Genomic DNA, 19,072 nt, shown 5'->3' with positions numbered 1-19,072 from the left:
TATGAAATGGGTGTGTTCGTCTTCTAACTTGTTCTCTGTTGATCTCCTGCAGCCTCGAAGGACGCTTTGAAGATGAGGAGCTGCAGCAAATACTTGACGACATTCAGACGAAGAGGAGCTTTCAGTATTAGCAGCAGAATGTGTGCATTGTCAAGTTTGTGGTTTCCAGTTCTCATTATCTGAGATGTTAAGCCGGAGAGGCGTGAACATAAAGCCAGCACTTTCCTGTGGATTACAGCATCAGTGCTCTGCAATGGAACATGCCATAACTTCTCTGTAGATCGTGAAACACCAGCCGTTCCAGTTTCACTCTAGGCCCTAACGCCCCTGAAGACCGAAGCCGTTTTCCTCAGAGGAGCAAACCTGGAAGTGTCCGTCTGAATAAAGGATGAGCTACCTGAAACCTCTGGCCTGTTTCCGAGGACACTACACCCAGCACTTCAGATGCCTGTGCCGTTTGCAGGGTATACCACCCCTCTAGTACATTTGGGGAATGGGAGTAGATAGGATTGAAGTTTTTCCTCTAACCTAGTATACGATATGCCGAGACTGCGCAGTCTTAAACTGAAGAAACTTTTGTTCAGCCTTTTGTCCATCAGTAATGCTGTCACTGATTAATGTCGTAATAGGTGTGTATTTACAGTTTTTGTTTTGTTTGGTGCATTTATCTAAACGTTCAACATGCCCCAGGTAAATTATACAAAACAGTAGAAAGTGCCTGCAGATATAGTGAAGCATGGTGTTGGGGGAAGTTATGGGTTCTTTGGGAATAGGATGCATCTCTATCTTCTGTTTCCATACTCCACTTCCACTGCCATGTTTTTCTGGCGCTTAAAGTACTGTGACTTAGAAGATCTTTTATTTGTAACACCTAGTAGAAAGTGGTGCAAGTTTATGGCTTCAAACCTCTGTGCTCTCGCTGTTCGAAATCTGCCCCCTTCCATCCCCCACCCAAGAACGTGCAGGCCATTTAGTATTTGTGATTTTATTTGAGATTTTAAGCACAAACCTTTTTGGAACTAGTTGCCTAAATATAACGCAAGCCTTGGCCCGGGTGGTTAACAAAAGCTCTGTATAGGATTACCACGATAGTAAGAGACATACAAAAGGACATTAAAACATAGAGCGAAAACGAAAACAAAGTGACTAATATAAAAATAAAATCATAACTCAAAAACATAAAATGCCAAGCTTGAAATTAGCGGAAACACCACACAGCCCATCAAGACATTGGGGGAATGGCATCGTCTTCCTAATTATTTTTTTATTGCTCGGGGCATATTGTGCCTAACAGAGGGGTATGATTTTTTTTTATATATATATCTGCGATATACATACCCATCTCGATTTTTGTTTTGATGTTTTCTTGCCATTTCTTTTACTGAATAAATAGATTTAAATGATAAACAATAAACCGTTCTGGAGCCAATGTTTGGGTAAGCCATACTTATTTTACAAGTTCTGTAACAGGAATTACGTTTTTATCATTTGTTACTTGGTGTAACTTGGTACTTGATGTATTCCTTCATGTTAAATCGATGTCTTTCCCTTGTCGTGGGCTGTTTTCTATTACTAATTTTGAATGCATATGTTCTGTTCCTTTAATCAGTACCCTATTTCTTCATAGTCTAAATGAGGATCTAGTAAAACTCATACAGATAAGGTTCACTAACTGCTTTCCAGGTAAGGAGTAGTCCATTTCCTGAACTGCGTTTATTCCATCTATCAAAATCCAATTTTAGATTATTTTAGAGAAACAATACATTATTTTCAGGTTTAACCTTATCTCTGTATGTATATTATTTCGAGCATATGGCTTCCCGGGTATCCCGGTAAAGCACATGAAATTTGAATAGAAACACCAATGACAAAATGCCATTGATGCGCCTTTACCCCAGGCCAGGTATCTGCCCCACTTGTGGCTGGGGTCCACAGTTCTAACGTTGCCCCTTTTTTCATTATCAGCACATAGTAAATATTTGTATTCCAGTTCTAATTCCTGCAATGGAATCATTAGATCTAATGGCAATAGCCTGTAGTTTAAAAGGCAAGTCAAATAATAATGGAAACAGTCGACATCCCTGTTTACTCCCTCTGTAAGGATTAACATATCTGAATAAAAAGCCTATCGTTATTTAAAAATGCACCAGACAGCTTTTTTTTGTGGCAATAACCTCTGCCCGGAGGGTATGTGAACTGCCGGTCCTGTCTTCACAGCCTCCTTACCCGATGGGCTTTCTGGACAAAGTGGTACTCCGGACAAGGGCATCTTTTCTGTCTAAGGCGGTACACACTTCCCTCTAGGACAAGCGGTTATCCTGACCACTTTCTATGCACCCCAGCACCCTTCCAAGGAAGAGGAGCGTCTCCATTGTTTAGACCCGAAAAGAGCGTTCTTGTTCTACTTCGATCGAACCAGAGAGTTCCGGGTGGATGACTCTTTATAGGATACGTGGATGCAAAGAAAGGTCATGCTGTCCAGAAGAGGTCTATATCCTGATGGGTTATCCTCTGTATAAAAATCTGTTACACCATAGCGAAGAATGATCCCACTGAAGAGCTTAGGGCCCATTCCACCAGGGCAAAAGTGGCCACCACGGCTCTTCAGTGTGGTGTTCCAGTTTCCGATATCTGCCACGTGGGCATCTCTGCACACGTTTGCCAGAAAATACTGCCTTGATTCCCAGGTTCGCAGAGAAGGCCTGTTTGGTTGCTCTGTTTTGCAGGATTTTCTAGTGTAAGTCATTACGCAGTCCCTCCTCCGGGGATGGTATTGCTTGGGTATCTGTTCAAAGGTAAGGAATCTGCGCCTAGATGTCTCTATCAGTTGGACAAGATACCTACCTTTGGTAACGCCTTATCTGGTAGCAACATGATCTAGCCGCAGATTCCTTACTGACCCACCCATCCTTCCTGCACTGCGGAATTGGTTTTAAGTGCCAGGGTTTTTCCCCTTTAGGGCCATAGCTGTTCATTTTTTTAACACACCATGGTCAGTCACTTCATAGCTGCGCACTTCTGGCATGGAAAGTCATGAAAAGTACTGACGTCAGTGCGCCGGAGTGGCGGTTATATTGATGACGCGTACGTCACAACGATGACTAACACAACATCACGTGGAGTTGACCGACACCACCTACCGGCGTGCAGGGGTACTGCTAAGAATAATCTTCTGGATCCAGTCTGGCACCTGGAAGTTCAGAGGTAAGGAATCTGCGGCTAGATCATGTCTCTACCAGATAAGGCGTTACTGAAGGTAAGTAACTTGTCCAACGAAGCACTAGTGCCTTGACAGCTAGGTCTGGTGGGAAGGACACTTTGCCCACTCGGTTTTGCAAGACTTTTTGGTGTGACCCCTCTCCACAGACCTCCGACCTTCTGTCTATTTTAAGGTGAGAATCTGCAGTTGGAAGCATCCTTCAGGAGAACAAGTAACTTATCTTCGAAAATGCTCTTTCCGGTGTATCGATACCCTCTGAACTGTGGAGAGAAACTCTGACTCAGGATACTTGTAGAATACATCTGTGCACATCATGAGATGCTGTAAAATTCTCAATTTCAAATATTAGGCACTAACCACACAAGAATTCAAGCCAACCAGACCTGAGCTAGCTCACAGTGACATTCTGTACAGCTAAACGATTATCATGTTGCCTGCTTGTTATTTTTAGAATGATATTAACAAACTATGTTTACTTGATGTGTATTTCAGGGAAATGCACCAAGCAAATGGAACTGACTAAGCTTCACAGAGATCTGTACATGTTTTTTAATATGGGCAGAAAGGGTGAATAGATTTCGTGTGTACAGTTAATTTGGGGAACACCGTTCCACACCTGAGAAACATTATTTGCCAAAGAGTCTGTAGTTTGGGGTGATTTGTAGGATAAGGGGAAAGGCTCAATTGATCGAAATCCAGCACCTCTAAAATAAACAGCCTGATAATTGGGGGGGGGGAACACCGATCCACACCTGAGAAACATTCTTTGTCAAATAGTCTGTAGTTTGGGGTGATTTGTAGGATGAGGGGAAAGGCTCAATTGATCGAAAACCAGCACCTCTAAAATAAACAGAAAGCCTGATAAACCATTGAGCTGTCATCTTGGCAAGTGTTGCATTGGTAATGGTACTGCATCAAGGATGTAGATTACACAGAAAGACAACCTCTTTGACATCTTTTGTCAGTGCAGGAAATTGTGCGCTAATAGGTTTCCACTGAGAGACATGCCACAGGTTGGGAGGATTTTTAAAATATTTACCATTTGAAATCGAAATCCAGAAAGCATACATGGATGGAAGAAAATGGATTTCTTTGCTGTCCCTAATTCTGTATGACTTGTATTAGACTTTAATTTGTAAGATATACTTAGATTGTTAAGACATTTCACAGTGGCAGTGACAATCCTGAGTCGTGAAATGTGTATTTGAAACTCATTTTATTTCAAATTAGTGTCCGAAATTGGGTTATGAGAGAGAGGGGAGGGGGGGGGGGGGGGACACCCTTGCCAAATCAAACCCACTCTGTTAGTTCAAAAGACAGCTATTAGAGAATCCCTGCTCATCCCATGGTAACAATGGTACTAATTGCTGGCAGTCCCAGAGAAGTGCGTGTCGAGCAATACCAATTAATTCAAAATAAAGAACAAAACAGAAAATTCCCAATTTTGTTTTTTAAAAAATAGATAAAAATTAAAGAGCAAAAAGACACCAAGATCATCTGAATAGGTTATGGGTAATCACAGCTATGGATTTTGAAATTTAAGACAAAAAAAACTACTAAGAAATAAGTCAAGGACTATGGCTAACAGCAGTTCACAGTGCAATTTGCGACTGACCGCAATGGAGCAGTGATCGGATACACATACCCCTAGCAGGTTGTACCTGTCATTTTACCTTTAGACTAAGAGCTTGATTTAATTTTTGGCCGATGGCGCATCCTCCACCAGGGCGATGGAGTAAACAACTCTGGCGCCCCAACAGAGGTCATATTCCAAAAAGGGAGCTTCAGAGGGAAAATAAACCAGGATGCCCTCCGCTCAATAATGTCAATATACAAAGACCTGGTTACATATTACACATTAGAGTCTAAATTGTAAGGGAGAGTCGTACCATTCCTTTCTCTTTTTTTTTTTTTTTTTTTTTTTTTTTTTGTTGAAAAACCTTTATTGACATTTCAATCATTAACAAGTATGGGCCTACAACCCCCCGGGGCCGGCCGCTAAGCAATCAGAGCAATAAGAGCAAATGTAAACACAGGCGGCACCTCGGAGAGCAGAATCTTCATTCCAATATAGTCCGGCCAGTGAGCCGCGCAGGTAGGACACCAGGAGAAAAAGGGTTTTTCATTTTATAATGAAACAAGACAGTAGGATCAGGTGCCAAACAATTTCCCAACAGCGATAAGGGGCAAGAATAATAGACGTAAGCAATAAGCAGCAATCTATTGGATCTATGGCGCAGACACGGGAAATTCCGGATGGGGAAGAATATCAAAAACAGTTGCGCCTGCAGGCCCCCGTACCTAACGCCCAGAGAACACCCCGGAAACTGTGGCACACATGAAGAGGCGACGATTCACAACAAAGGAGGTGTACCGCGCTGATCCCAGAAAAGAAAAAACAAGAAGAAGCGGAGAAGAAAAAGGAGGCCATGGAAAAAGAGATAAAGACTAAAGAGTCCCCTCCCCCAACCCCCCACCCTGCACCTCTGCAAATGAGTATGGCCCCCCCCCCAGCAGTGTGCCTGTCGCCCTGGAACTAGACCCGAAATATAGAAGAAACAGGGAAAAAGGAGTAAGAAAGAACCCCACCAGACGGGGGGTGGAGAAAGTATAATAAACTGGAGGAGGGCCTTCAAAACATACCCCCGGCTTCTCCCTCCCGCACGGTGAAGTCTCCCCACAGCAAACAATAAGCAGCACCAAATCGACCATATCAGAAAAGGGGGATGGGGAGCATTATGCACCAACTATGCTAATAACCATGAGAGTACGCAACCATGAGTCCGCCCGTCTACTAGATGACCACCCCCGAAGGATCAGCCTCATCCTTGACCACTCTTTGCAATTCTGCCCATGCCTACCCCTCGACCCAGCACCATGTCCGATGTTCCAAGGTAAAGGAGTGTCCAAAAACAACCGGGAAGCGACGCACACAGGTGGGGTGGAAGTCTCTGAGTACCAACACAGTCCGCATCATGGAGGGACGTCTTTCCCAGTGCTGCCCCAGGATCCGCACTGCACACAAGGTCCAGGAAGGCTGAATCAGCCAAAGTAGACAAACGTTGCTGGGATTGTCCCTGGGTCGCCGGAGGCCGTGCACGGGACAAGGCCACCACCTTCCACTCAGGTCCAATACCTCCGGAACAGATCAAACCCTCAGTTAGCCGATCACACGGTAGCATACTGTCCGGAGTGTCCGGCTGTGCACTAATCGCAGGGGTGGCCGCGACATTATCCTCCTGTGTGCAGTGTGGGAAGCCCCTGTGTACCTGTGGACCAGCATGCCGCCACTGTCCCAACGCTGATGCCACACCATCGAGCTTACTCCCCAAGACCCCGGCGCCACGAGCCAAGGAGAAATGAAGGGCACCAAGGGCCTCTAGGAGGTCGCCGTACCCCAGCACAGCTCTCTGCGATCGCTCCGCCACACTCCCAAAAGTCACACACTCCCAATCCTGCTGCGACCCAGTGGACAGGATGGTAGGCTGCATCGCAACAAGATGGCCGCCGGGAAGGCCCGACTCGTATTGGGGCCGGGACCCAGGGACAAGCGCCTCGAGGTCCACGTCGCTGAAGACAGGGGTCCGGGGGCAGGCACAAATTCAGCCGTTGCGTGGTCACGGGAAACAGTCGTCCCCGCCACGGACCAGCTCCCGCGAAAATCCGGGAGCAGCCCGCAAGGATCAGGGCGAGCTAGGGGCGGCGTCCGGGCAGCTCACCGTCAAAGGCAGGGGCAAGCACCGAAGAATCTGAGAATTGCACCCCCGGGCATGTCCTCGGTCCGCTACGCTCAGCAGTGGGAGCGACTACGGCGAAATGCAGGCCGAGGGCAGCACCGCGCCGGTGGACCGACTCCACCCAGTCACCACAGGCCGCTGTTGTTAAACTGCCACCCGGCCAAGGCGTCCACTCGAGGTCCCGGCTCCGGGGCTGCACGGGCCGCAAAGTTCAACTGCAGATTTCTCCGGCGGTACGGCAGCCAGAAACCTCGGAGTCACACGATCGGTTGCCACTCTCATTCACAAACACGATCTCATAGCGCAGACTGAGGATCTCGTGCAGGATATCCGTGCGGGATGCGGAGGTTCACGGAGCCGGGAATCTACGCTGCCGTCCCGGTCGCCATCTTGGCTCCTCCTCTACCATTCCTTTCTCGGTGGGACACGGTTTGCTATCTAGTCATACACCCCCCCCCCCCCCCCACCTAAATGTCTTTTTTTGTATATTAAGTCAATCAAAACAGTCCGTAAACCCACAGAACTTTAACAAGTGTACAGGTCTAAAAAAGTGAGGTGCGTCAAGAAGGTGCCTCATGTAAGTAGGTACTCGCCAGTTAGCTCACTGTGTCATCATTGGCACTTTACTGCCACCAAAGGAAACAAGACCAAACTCCAAAATATGTGTAGTTGAAAAGAAGCAGTGTGTCAAAATAAAGTGATACCAATCCAAAACTGAAGACCCATGTTACACAAAGGAGACCAATTGTGCTACTCCTACAAGGTTACAATTGAGTTAGAGAAACACAAAACATATGTCTTTAATTTTCATTGTGTCCGCACTCATTTAAAACAACAGTATATTGTTTAGACCATTTTAATCTGAATGGCCAACATGTTTCAATACCAATAACTTTGTGTCAATTTCATCAGGGCACAGGGGACCTAATTCCACCTCAAGGATGCACCAGATCAGGTAGTTGCCAGGTGGAGTCCTACCAGCAAGGCCACCGATAAAAGTCACAGATGACGAAAAACCCGCAACGCCACTGGGCTGGGCGTCCACGTTTACTCTGCAACCATACACTTGTTAATGTTTTGTGGGTTTCCAGCCTATTTTGATTGATTTTATATCCAAAAAAGACGCACATACGGGGTGTATGACTAGATGGCAAACTCTGTCCCACCGAGAAAGAAATGGTGCGACTCTCCCTTACAATTTGGACGTATATGTGTAATATGTAACCAGGTCTTTGTATATTGGTCCTAACAGAGTTGCCAATTTCAAATGTTTGAAATGTCCACTGGCCAAGCAGACCTTTCAAGCATTGACCGGAACCTCCGTCACATCAGTTCCTGTCAAAGCATTGTAAGTTTGACATGCAACGCCAGTATTTTCCTTTCGGGAAAAAAAAACATTGAGCCCTTCCATCCCCATGCTTTTTTATGGTGGTGACTGGTATTGAAAACTGACTGTATCGCCGCCCATCTAAATTAGGTGGGCAGACGTACCTCCAAAGACCCTTAAACCATTGGGCCGTCTTAGAAGTGTGCACAAAGAGATGATGGACGGAGCGCTGAAACCTTTCAGACACTCGCCCCCAGTCAGATTTGGATTGAATCCATTATCGTACTTTAGCTCACTTTCGCCACCTCAGTTCAGACCCAACTATATGCAAATCAGTCTTGACCCTCTGCCTCATGGGAACAGTCCAGCCCGAACTGCCAAGCCAGGTCTTCCCTGGACTGGAAACCAGCATCTTGGGGACCGGTTTTGGGGTAACACCCCTCATCAACTAGGCTAGCTTGAATCCACTGGCAAAGTGAGCAAGGGAACAACGTCTGGGCATACTCTGCCAATTTAGGGCGAACAAAGCAAACACTAACAGATGATGGACTGAGCGCTGAAACTTTTCAGACACTCACCCAATGTCACAGATCTGGGTTGAATCCATCATCTTTCTTTAGCTCACTTCGCCACCTCAGTTCAGACCCAGCTATATGCAAGTCCATTCCATTCATTCAAAAGTGCCCGTGCAATAAACGTACAAACATAAAACCATTAAAACAATCCTAGTAACATGGACAGACCAATTGATAAGTATACAAAGTTAAAATGTATCACAAGGTTCACAGTGCAGTAGCCCCAAGCAGTCCATTGCTTGTTGCAGTGTTGACCCCCCCCACCCGCGACATCACCAGCCCTATGTTTCCCACCAGCAACCAGCTAAATAAATGTTTGCCCCCTTTTTTAATACCAGATATAACAAAAGTCGCTTCGCACATATTATCAACATCTAAGTCGATTGTAGACAAGATTCGCTTTAAAAAGAATACAATTTAAAACCACGTAGGAGGAGAAAAAGGAAAAGCAATGCATCAGCCTAGGGCCGTAGGGGTGGACTTCAAAAGCAACCTGTGCACACACCGCATAGAGGTTAAAAATCTCGACACTGCATATGCAATTGGCATGTGGGTGTCATATTTCAGGATCCTAAATACATCTTCATGCAAATCAGTCTTGACCCTGTGCCTCATGGGAACAGTCCAGCCTGAACTGCCAAGCCAGGTCTTCCCTGAACCGGCAATAAGCATCCTGGGACCGGTTTCGGGATAACACCCTTCATCAGCCAGGCTAGCTTGAATCCAGTGGCAAAGTGAGCAAGGGATCCTCGTCTGGGCATACTCTGCCAACTTAGGGTGAACAAAGCAAACACAAACAGCTGATGGACGGAGCGCTGAAACTTTTCAGACACTCACCCCAGTCACAGATCTGGGTTGAATCCATCATCGTTCTTTAGCTCACTTCGCCACCTCGGTTCAGACCCAGGTATATGCAAATCAGTCTTGACCCTGTGCCTCTAGCAGGAAGCCTAATGGCTTTGCAGATTCAACCACAGTTGCTTTAATACTGTCATTAGCCAGAAATAACATCCAAATATGTAATCTCGTTTTACTGTGACTCTGGCAATAACTAAAACATTTGCTTTGCATTTTCATGAAAGCCTTTGTCCCGACCTCCATAATAAAGATGTAACCACTCTTAATGGACATCATCCTCAGATGACCTCTCTAAAAAATAGAAAGAAATCATTCTTTATAGACCGTACAGGAAAACATAATGGTGGAGAGCATTTCACCAACTACCTTCTCTATCAGTACCTAGGTTTTTGTGGCGCAGAGTATGTACCTCTGCATACTGGTGTAAGTTGCTTCTCTACTTTGTATATTCTTTTCATTAAATATTTCAGTTCAGCATTTAGCTTCAACTGCATCGTATATGATCTTTCTACTTTTTGTGCAGTTTGCCTGCATCTTCCAGGTCTTATAATAATGTCATTAAACATTTTATAATTTAGATTTAAAAAAAACAAAAACGATGTTCCACCCCACCACTCTTACTAAAGTGTCCGTCAGAAGGAATATGCCTGTAGGGTTATTTGGGTCTGTTTTGCAGCCTGCTTATATTGTGCCTTAGTGTCTTATAGGCTACTAGGTTCAGATTCCTTACCTTAGAATAGTCCTTAGGCATCACACTGGATCCGGAAATTTTCAGGCATTTCCCCGTGCGTGCCGATAGGTGCTGTCGTTTGGCTCCGCACCAGTAGTGACATGAGCGTCGCCTATATAGGCAACACCCCAACATGCAGACGTCAGTTCTTTTCTTTCTGTGCCAGTCAGTCCAGATCCGGCGAGAGCTACCCGATTCAGTTTTTGAGTGACTTTTATCTCTAGTCCCTGCTCTGTGGTGGAGCCTGTGCCACGGTTAGCTCTGCGCATCTCAGAGTTTCCTGGAGCTGGAGTGACCCTCGCACAATTCAAGGAGTTTTATGAGGCGATGCACCTCGAATTTGGGCATCCTGGACCTTCCTGAGTGCCTATAGGCCCCACAGGTGTGGGGGGGACCCCTACTGGTTCTCTGCTTGTGGGTTTGCCCTCGCAGCTAGGTGGGCCCACTGGATCCAGAGCAGCACCGCCCCCAAGACCTCAACCTTCCTCCATACCCGCTCCAGTGCCATCGCCCCAAGCACTGGGGACGCTGGCTTCATTGTTATACCAGACTTGGACACTGAACCAGATTGGCGTCCGGCACCATGCCTTTTGAGTCGGATCCAGTGCCTTTTTCTTTTGACAGATTGGGAGCGGGCAATGGTTGTGAGGGGTCAGGGGACCCTTATGGTTACCATCATCCCCTTGATGAAACAGAGTACAATTGGCACCAGGAACTGGCAGATGCCACTGGTTTGGACACCTCACCAGACACTGACCTGGTTATGGAAGAGGGTGCCACATTCGCAATGGTGGTGCGGAGGGCAGCTGATGTCTTGGACCTTCAGTTGCCCACAGTGTCAGTCAAGACTAACTATGATGGAGGGTGCTTCAGCCCGGAGTCACACTTTCTGAATCTTTACTCCCAGTTAATGAAGCTCTTAGAGAGGTCGTCCTTGGGCTTTGATCGAAGACCTGCAAAGGAGCTCCTGTGCATAGGACCCTTACCCGCCGCCATAGCCCTGCTTGTGGGGACCCCAGTTTCCTCATCCCACTCTGGAACCCTTGGGGGTTCAAGCCTCCACTCCCAGGATCAACCCCAGAGTGTTCCCTACCACTCCACCGGATAGGCAATCCAAAAGGCTGGATACCTTGATGACAATTGTCTTTTTGGTGAGAAGGCAGATTCCAAGCTAGAGTGCTTTAAGGATAGCAGAGCTAGAGCCAGATCATTGGGCCTAACCATGGCCCCTCGCAAACCCCAGTCTGCCTTTTACTACTCCTGTGGCTACGTAGGGGCTACCAACCATATTCTTTCCTACACGGCCTCAAGGGCCAATAGGTCTCTCAGCCCTTTCATGGCTGTGGAAATGGCTCCTGCACAGCACACAGGACCACCAGTCAGAGGTCTGGTCAGTTGACCACCCCACCCGACATCTGCAGCCTCCAGACTCCTTTAGTTTGCCCTCATCCAGCACAAGCACCCAGTGAGGTCAAGATTCACCATCACCTGCCTCACTGGAACTCAATAACATCCAACAAATAGGTTTTGCAAATAGTCCAGAAGGGCTTTTCCATGCTCTTCCGGGAAGCCACCCACTTACAACTGGCTGACAGAGGACCAGCTCTCCTTGCTCGTTCAGGAAGTGTTGACTCTTTTGGCTAAAGGAGCCATTGAGAAGGTGCTGGCATCCGAAGTAGGTCGTGTTTTCTATTCCTGCTACATTCTAGTGCCCAAAAAGGTCTCAGGCCTTCATCCTAGCCTAAATTTGAGACGTCTCAACTTCTTACTGAGAAAGGAGAAGTTCAGAATGCTTACCTTAGTTCAGAGCCTGTCTGCCCTGTAGACTGGATGGCAGTGTTGGACTTGCAGGACGCATATTTTGCAATTCCCGTCTCACCAGAACACTGGCAAAACGTGGTGTTCACGGAGCATTTTCAGTTAGCCATTCTCCCTTTAGGCCTCACCAGTGCTTCTTGGGTGATCATGTAAGTTATGGTGGTGGTTGGAGCGCATCTGCGAGGACGGGTTCCAACTTCCTATCCTCGACGATTGGCTGTTGAAGGTAGATTCTCCCTAGGCAGTCATCTCCCACCTCCAAACTACGATGGACTGTCTGAATTTGCTAGGGTTCACTATCAACATGCAGAAGTCGCACCTAACTCCCCGTCAGATGCTCCCTTTCTTCTGGCCATTCTGGGCACAGTGCATTTTCGGGCCTATCCTCCCGAATGTGAAGTCCAGGCTATTCAGGCTATGGTTCCGAAGTTTCAGCCTTTATTAGGGTAGACAAACTCGCAGCAACAGGCGAGGGCTCTGCACCTGTGCCCCATCTGCCTTTATGCGTGGAGATTGAGCGGCGACAGTTGACCGCTTTTGACTTTCCTTCAAAAGTCTGTGATATTATTCTGAAGGCAGACCTCTATCTCCCCCCCCCCCTCCCCCACCAAGGCACTATACGCCTGCCGCTGGGACAAATTTTCTATCCAGAAATATTGACCCCTGTTCTGCACCCTTATCCCGAGTTCTTCTATTTGTTCTTTCTCTAGCCCAAAAGGGCTCTGCTTTGGGCACGGTTAAAGGTCATCTGTCTCCCATTTTGGCATTCTTGTGGTTTCTGGACCAACATTTTCTGTTCAAGTCACCCGTTGTGTCTAGGTTCCTAAAAGGATTACAACATGCCCCCGCTAGACCCCCCCTCAAGACCTTTTATCATGCCCCAGTAGGATCTTAACTTGGTCCATACCTTCCTCATGTGCATGGTCTTTAAGCTGCTACAGAACTGCCCGCTTTGCTTACTGACTATCAAAACAGACTTTCTAGTGGCTATAACATCGGCCAGGAGGGTCAGTGAACTGCAGGTCCTCTTAATGCCACCTTTTACCCAGACAAGCTGGTTCTGAGGACTTGTGCCTCCTTCCTTCCGAAGGTTGTGACACCCTTTCATTTACGCCAAATCATCACGTCGCCTACCTTTCTTGCTCTGCCCTACCCTTCTAAAGAAGAGGATAGACTCCACCACCTGGACCGAAAAAGAGCATTGTAGTTCTACCTTGATTGCGCAAGAGAGTTCCGGGTGGATGATCAAGGTTATGTAGGGTATGTTGGAGCTAAGAAAGGGAAGGCATTGCAGAAACGGACCATATCCCGATGATTAGTGCTCTACATAAAGATCTGCTACGCATTGGCAAAAAAGCAACCCCCTTGTGTGCTCGTTTACCAGAGCCAAGGCTGCGAACATTGCGTTAGCTGGCAAAGTCCCTGTCCTGGACATCTGTGAGGCTGAATTGTGGGCATTGTTATACACGTTCACGAAACATTACTGTTTAGAGGGTCAGGTCTGTTGTGACGGGCACTTCGTCAGTTCTGTCCTGCAGGACTTTGTGATTCTTTTTACAGATAACTCCTCTGGGGAAGTTTGGTTTCTGCATCTATTCTAAGGTAAGGAATCTGAGGCTAGAAGGTTATCTCAGATGAACAAGTTAGTTGCCTTCGGTAATTTGGTAGAGACTCTGTCTTGCCACAGATTCCTTACCTACCCTACCATCCTCCCCGTTCTGTTAGCTGAGTCATTAGGGTCCCTCTTCTCAGGCAATCCACTCCAGTATACAAAACCATGACATCAGCTGCGGACTGTAAATGTTGCACCTCAATCCAAATACATCAAAGTGAGTTTCCTTTGCACATTTCTTCCGGCAATTTCCGCTGTTGAGTGCCACTGACCAACAGATCTAGAACTTTTTCAACAATAGAAAGGTGCGCCATGAAAGTCCATATTCAATTTGATTATTCCATTTGCTTCTTTTATTTTTTAATATATATATGCAAGTTAAAATCCAGCCAACGAGTTTCGTTCCATGTTGAGAAAGTGGCTCTGTATATACTGTTCCCAAATAGGTACAGGGTGTACAGAGTCCACAGTCCCCAGAGGTTAGGCAGAGGCTAAAGTTAGATATAACCTCACTCTCTAAAGTGGTAGCTTGGTCGAGCAGTAAGGCAGTATCAGAGGACAGTGTAAAGCATTTGTTGCACACACTCAGCCAGCAAATGGTCTCACACACTCAATAACTGAACTCTAGGCCAAGGGTTTATATATAAAAACATATATGCTTGTTTTATTTTAGAACCAACAATAGGTATTAAAATATACTTTCTCAGAATGAGATGCTTTTATATAAATACTTTTGCACTATGTAATTGACTTTTGTAGAAAGTTACAAGTGGTTGCAATAGGCAACACAATTTTAAACACAATAATGCATTGAGTTCAATGGAAGTTTCAAGTTATTTGCAACAGATTACTTTTAGAATTCCAGGACTGGATCCTAAATACAGCCCTGGGTCAGTATTTGGAATCAAGTGATAAAAGTCGACTTAATTACTGTGATGATTTTTAGACAATATTTTGCTATTTTAAAAGTTGACAGAAAATATTTCATAGAAAACAGTCAATGATTCCCTATGGCAGAAAATTCAAGTTGCAGGTATGGTATGTTCTTGTTACTTTTGTAATCCAGTACTGGGTACCTAGACTCAGTACAGGGACCTTTATCCAGAACAGGTAAGTAATTATGTTTTCAGAAATTATACGATTTTTAAAGAATATTTAAAGTTTGCAGAAATTGACAGAAGAAATTTCACAGAAAAACAGTCAATGATTTCCTATGGGAGAAAATTGGGTTACTGGTAAGTACAGTTGTAAGTATTTTTCAGAGTCAGTGCCGGGCACCAAGATCCAGCACTGGGAGCTCACCTAAGAGCAGGTGAGTATTTCGGTACTTGGCTGATTTTTGGTGAATATTTTAAGTTTTGAAAAGTCCACACTTAGAAGAAATTTCCAGAAAAGCCAGTCCATGTTACCCTATGGAGAAAATTGAGTTATCGGCTTAAAGGTAAGTACTCGACTGGCAGAGTTAAGGTTCTGGGCATAGACTCAGGGGTCTTCCAGGGTCATGTAGGTACAGTTGGTTCACCCTCAGCGGCACAAGGGAGGCCGGGTGCAGAGAGAGTTAGGCCCAATGTTATCCTATGAGAGGTAGGGGGGCCTTGGTTGGTGGCTGTTGACTAGCAGGCCATGCGGCTGTGGGAGCTGGGCTCCTGGTCACTTACTCTGGGGAAGTAGATAGGTGTAGAGGTTGCACTGCCAGGGCCACTCGGGCGGCTGGGTGCAGGGTGCTTTTGAGCCTTCGGGCGCTCAATTGATTTCAATGGGAAAGCTCCGGTTTAGAAAAAGACTGCAAGCTCGGGGATAAAGATTCTTCAGGTGCCACCACCACTTCGAGAGGTAAGTTGGGTAGTTGGAGGATAGGTAGGTACCCCGGGATTAGGCACAGGGGGCCGTGGGGCGCCGGGTGCAGGGGTGCCTTTTGGTGTCGGTAAATCTTACCCTCTGTTGATTGCGGTTGGGGGGGCACCTGGTTCTGAGGCTGCAGGCTTCTTCAGGAGGGTCGAGGGAGGTCCTTGGGTGCCGGATTCGGGGTCACAGTTGCCGTGGGGTCGTCCTCGCGGTCTTTGTTCACCCCGGCAGGCACAGGCCAGGCTTGGCTGGTGCAGAGTGTGCTGGGTTCACAGTTCTGGGCTGCTGCCAGGGATTAGAAGTAGATTTTGAGTAGAGCCTCTACTCCTGGGAGTCCCACGGGGCTTAGAGTCAAAAGGTAACCAGGTCCTCCGGGGTTTGTGAGGTTGCTGGCTACAAGAAATGCCGGGTTGGAGCAGGCGCAGGTTCGAGGGTCGACAGGCCGGTAGGGCTGGGGCTAAAGCAGTTGGTGTCTTCCTCTTCTTAGCAGCTGCAGGGCAGGTCTTCTTTCTTCTAGCTCTTCTTCGGATTTCGGAATCTGGAATCTGGGGAAGGAATGTTCGTGGTGCCCCTAAATACTAGATTTAGGGGTGTTACAGGTAGGTGAAGGGCAGGGACCAATGGGTCCCTGTCCTGGGATGGGTACACCCCCTATCCTGCCTCTCTCCTGTGGGAGGGGGGCAGTATCCTAGTCCTGATTGGGCATGGCTTCCCATCTTCAAAATGGCGAGAGCCCGGAGATGTGCTTCACCTCGCCCCCCCACCTGAGGGGTGAGATTGGCAGGCTGGCACAGCTCCTGTCCTTATTTGGGGTTTCCGGCCAAGCTTCCCGCCAGAGTGGGGGGTTGCAGTGGCCTGGGGAAGCTCACAGAGGTGGCATGCCTTTGAAGCTTCCCCCTGCCCATCCTGGGGGAGGAGATTTAGCACCTCGCCCAGGATGTGCATTGTTGCACACCCAGGAGAGCTGGGGCTCTCCTACCCAGGGGTCCAGCAACATGTCTGCTGTGTGGCAGCCTAGGCAGCCTCAGAACAAACGTGGATTGTAGCTTAGGTTTCAGGGGGCATCTCTAAGATGCCCTCTGGGGTGCTTGGTACATTAAATCCCACACTGGCATCAGTGTGGGTTTAATGTGCTGAGAAGTTTGATACCAAACTTCTCAGTCTTCAGTGTTGCCATTTTGGTGCTGTGGAGTTCGTGTTTGACGAGCTCCCAGCACCATGTACTCTTAAATGGCAGCACTGCACTTACAGTGCCCAGGAATGGACCTGGGTACTGTAGGGGCACAGGGCTCCTGCGCCCACACCATTGGCATAGGGCACCCAGCTAGAGGGGTGGCTGATGTATGCCATGGCAGTGTAGGTGGTGGGCATGGCACACAGGGATGTGTGCCATGTCGACTCTTTGTTTTGTCTTGTACCCAGACACTCAGCCTGCACGGGCAGTGTGTGTGTGTAAGGGTACAGGGCCTCTAAGGGTGGCACAATGAGTGCTGCAGCCCTTAGAGGCCTTCCCTGGTCACAAGGCCCTGGGTACCTAGGGTGCCATTTACCAGGGGCTGACATGTGGCCAGGGTTTGCCAATTTGTGTTTTGTGTTTTAGGGAAGGAACATGGGCCCTGGGCACCTGATTGACAGGAGTCCAGGGCACACTCAGTCAAAGTACATTCAGCAATTCAGCAAAAAGTGGGGGCATACCATGCAAAGAAAAATTGCACTTTCTCACACATGTTACAAAGGAACTTCATCAGGGCTCAAGAGTAGTGTTGTTAAGGAGTCATATGTTCCATTTGTGGTACAATATCACCACCATCAACGTCTCTTCCAGGTCACAAACGGTACCAAGGGACACTGTCACGTCCCAAATTTCATACCCGTGTCCGGATGTCGAAGAGTATGGCATGCGGTCTGCTTTTGGTGTGATAGTGTCCCTTGGTACCATTTGTGACCTGGAAATGACGTTGATTACAAGGATGTGAATGTTTCCTCATATTTGGTGACACTGTACCACGAATGGCACATATGACTCCTTCACAACACTACTCTTGAGCCCTGTTGAGGCAATCCACTCCAGTATGTCAGCATTCTTTGTGGTTCTGCACTTCCGGTGTGGAAAGTTGTGAAAAAAAGCAGATGTCACCGCTCTGGGGTAGCTCCTGTATAGGCACTGGCACGTCACTTCCGGCACGGATGACGCCACCAACGTGGATCCAAATGACACCATCTACCGGCCGACAGGAGTACTGCTTGAAAATTTCAGGATCCAGTCTGATGCCTGGGGAATATTACTGGGTAAGGAATCTACAGCTACATGATCTCTACCAGGTAAGGTGTTACTGAAGGTAAGCAACTTGTTTTTAGTTGGTATGCTATACCCGTGAATTCTGTCATGTATATGTGTTGTCTTGAACAAAAACGTATAAAGCCCAAAGTCTTCTTGGGCATTTGACTTTTCTGCTACCTTTTTCCTTATAGGTCAAAAATGGTTGGCATATCCCCTGGACGTTCTCCGTCAGTCCTGCAAAAATGGTTGGATACACTTTCTAATGCTATTGTTTCCCATATTTTTGTATACCAGTTGGTCAATGTATGCACCCCTGGTTGTTTCCACCAGCGAGCTATTGGTTTCTTGTCACAAACCAATAGCTGGAAAGTCAGTTTCCAAATTCTCTGACCCGGTGCTTCCCAGTTATCTGGTCAAAGGCCTAGAGTTAATGTGGCTAGTTCTGCTGATTTAAAAAAAAAAAAAAAAAGTATATTGGCAGCTGCTAACATCTCTTCCAAAATGGCTAGCTTTGGCACATCTTTTATGTATGTGCCTCCTCATCCCCTCCAGCATCTGTCCGTAGAGTCTGGAAACACGTGTTTTTTTTACACGTCTGGTATTTGGTACCAGCCCATGTTTAGTTTCATTGTCTATTCCCTTTGTACTACTGACCTAATGATGTATCTTGTATGTCATCAGAATTTCTCTCTTGCCTTGTATGGAATACAGTTTTCTAATGTGGTTTCCATCCTAACATATACCCCTTTTTTGTTGTGTCCAAGTTGAAGGATGAGTTATACAGAGATCTGTGTTAAACTCTCTGTTATGGGTGGTTATGAATTTTTCAAAGTCTGCCTTGTCCTTTGTTGCTGCCATTTTCTACTTTAGGTTGAACCTAGCATTTATTTGGAGGGATTTCCAGAGGACCCGATCAGAAAGAGACACTTTTGATAGCGTACTAGCCCTATTTGACTGTGACCTTTGTCCAGTTAAGGTATGTACGGATCCTGTATGTTTTGAAACCTATGAGAGAGTAGGATGTCATCCACTAATCTCCTGCTTTAAGTGAAGGGTATGGATTACAATA

The 19,072-nt window shown here is 46.8% G+C and overlaps 1 protein-coding gene across 1 annotated transcript in view; it reads left to right on the top strand.

Moving 5' to 3' along the window:
• POLR2D (RNA polymerase II subunit D) overlaps positions 1-1,429 on the top strand; it is a 60,256-nt gene extending 58,827 nt beyond the window's left edge. The window contains exon 4 of the mRNA XM_085634921.1: positions 53-1,429. Within this exon, the coding sequence (XP_085491047.1) occupies positions 53-131 (79 nt within the window). The 3' untranslated portion in view covers positions 132-1,429. The remainder of the gene's footprint in view (positions 1-52) is intronic.
• The last annotated feature ends 17,643 nt before the right edge of the window (positions 1,430-19,072 follow it).

This window comes from Triturus cristatus, chromosome 11, assembly GCF_964204655.1.
Source record: "Triturus cristatus chromosome 11, aTriCri1.1, whole genome shotgun sequence".
Taxonomy (NCBI): domain Eukaryota; kingdom Metazoa; phylum Chordata; class Amphibia; order Caudata; family Salamandridae; genus Triturus; species Triturus cristatus.
Note: the sequence above shows the minus strand (reverse complement) of the source record. Positions and strands in the feature narration are given on the sequence as shown.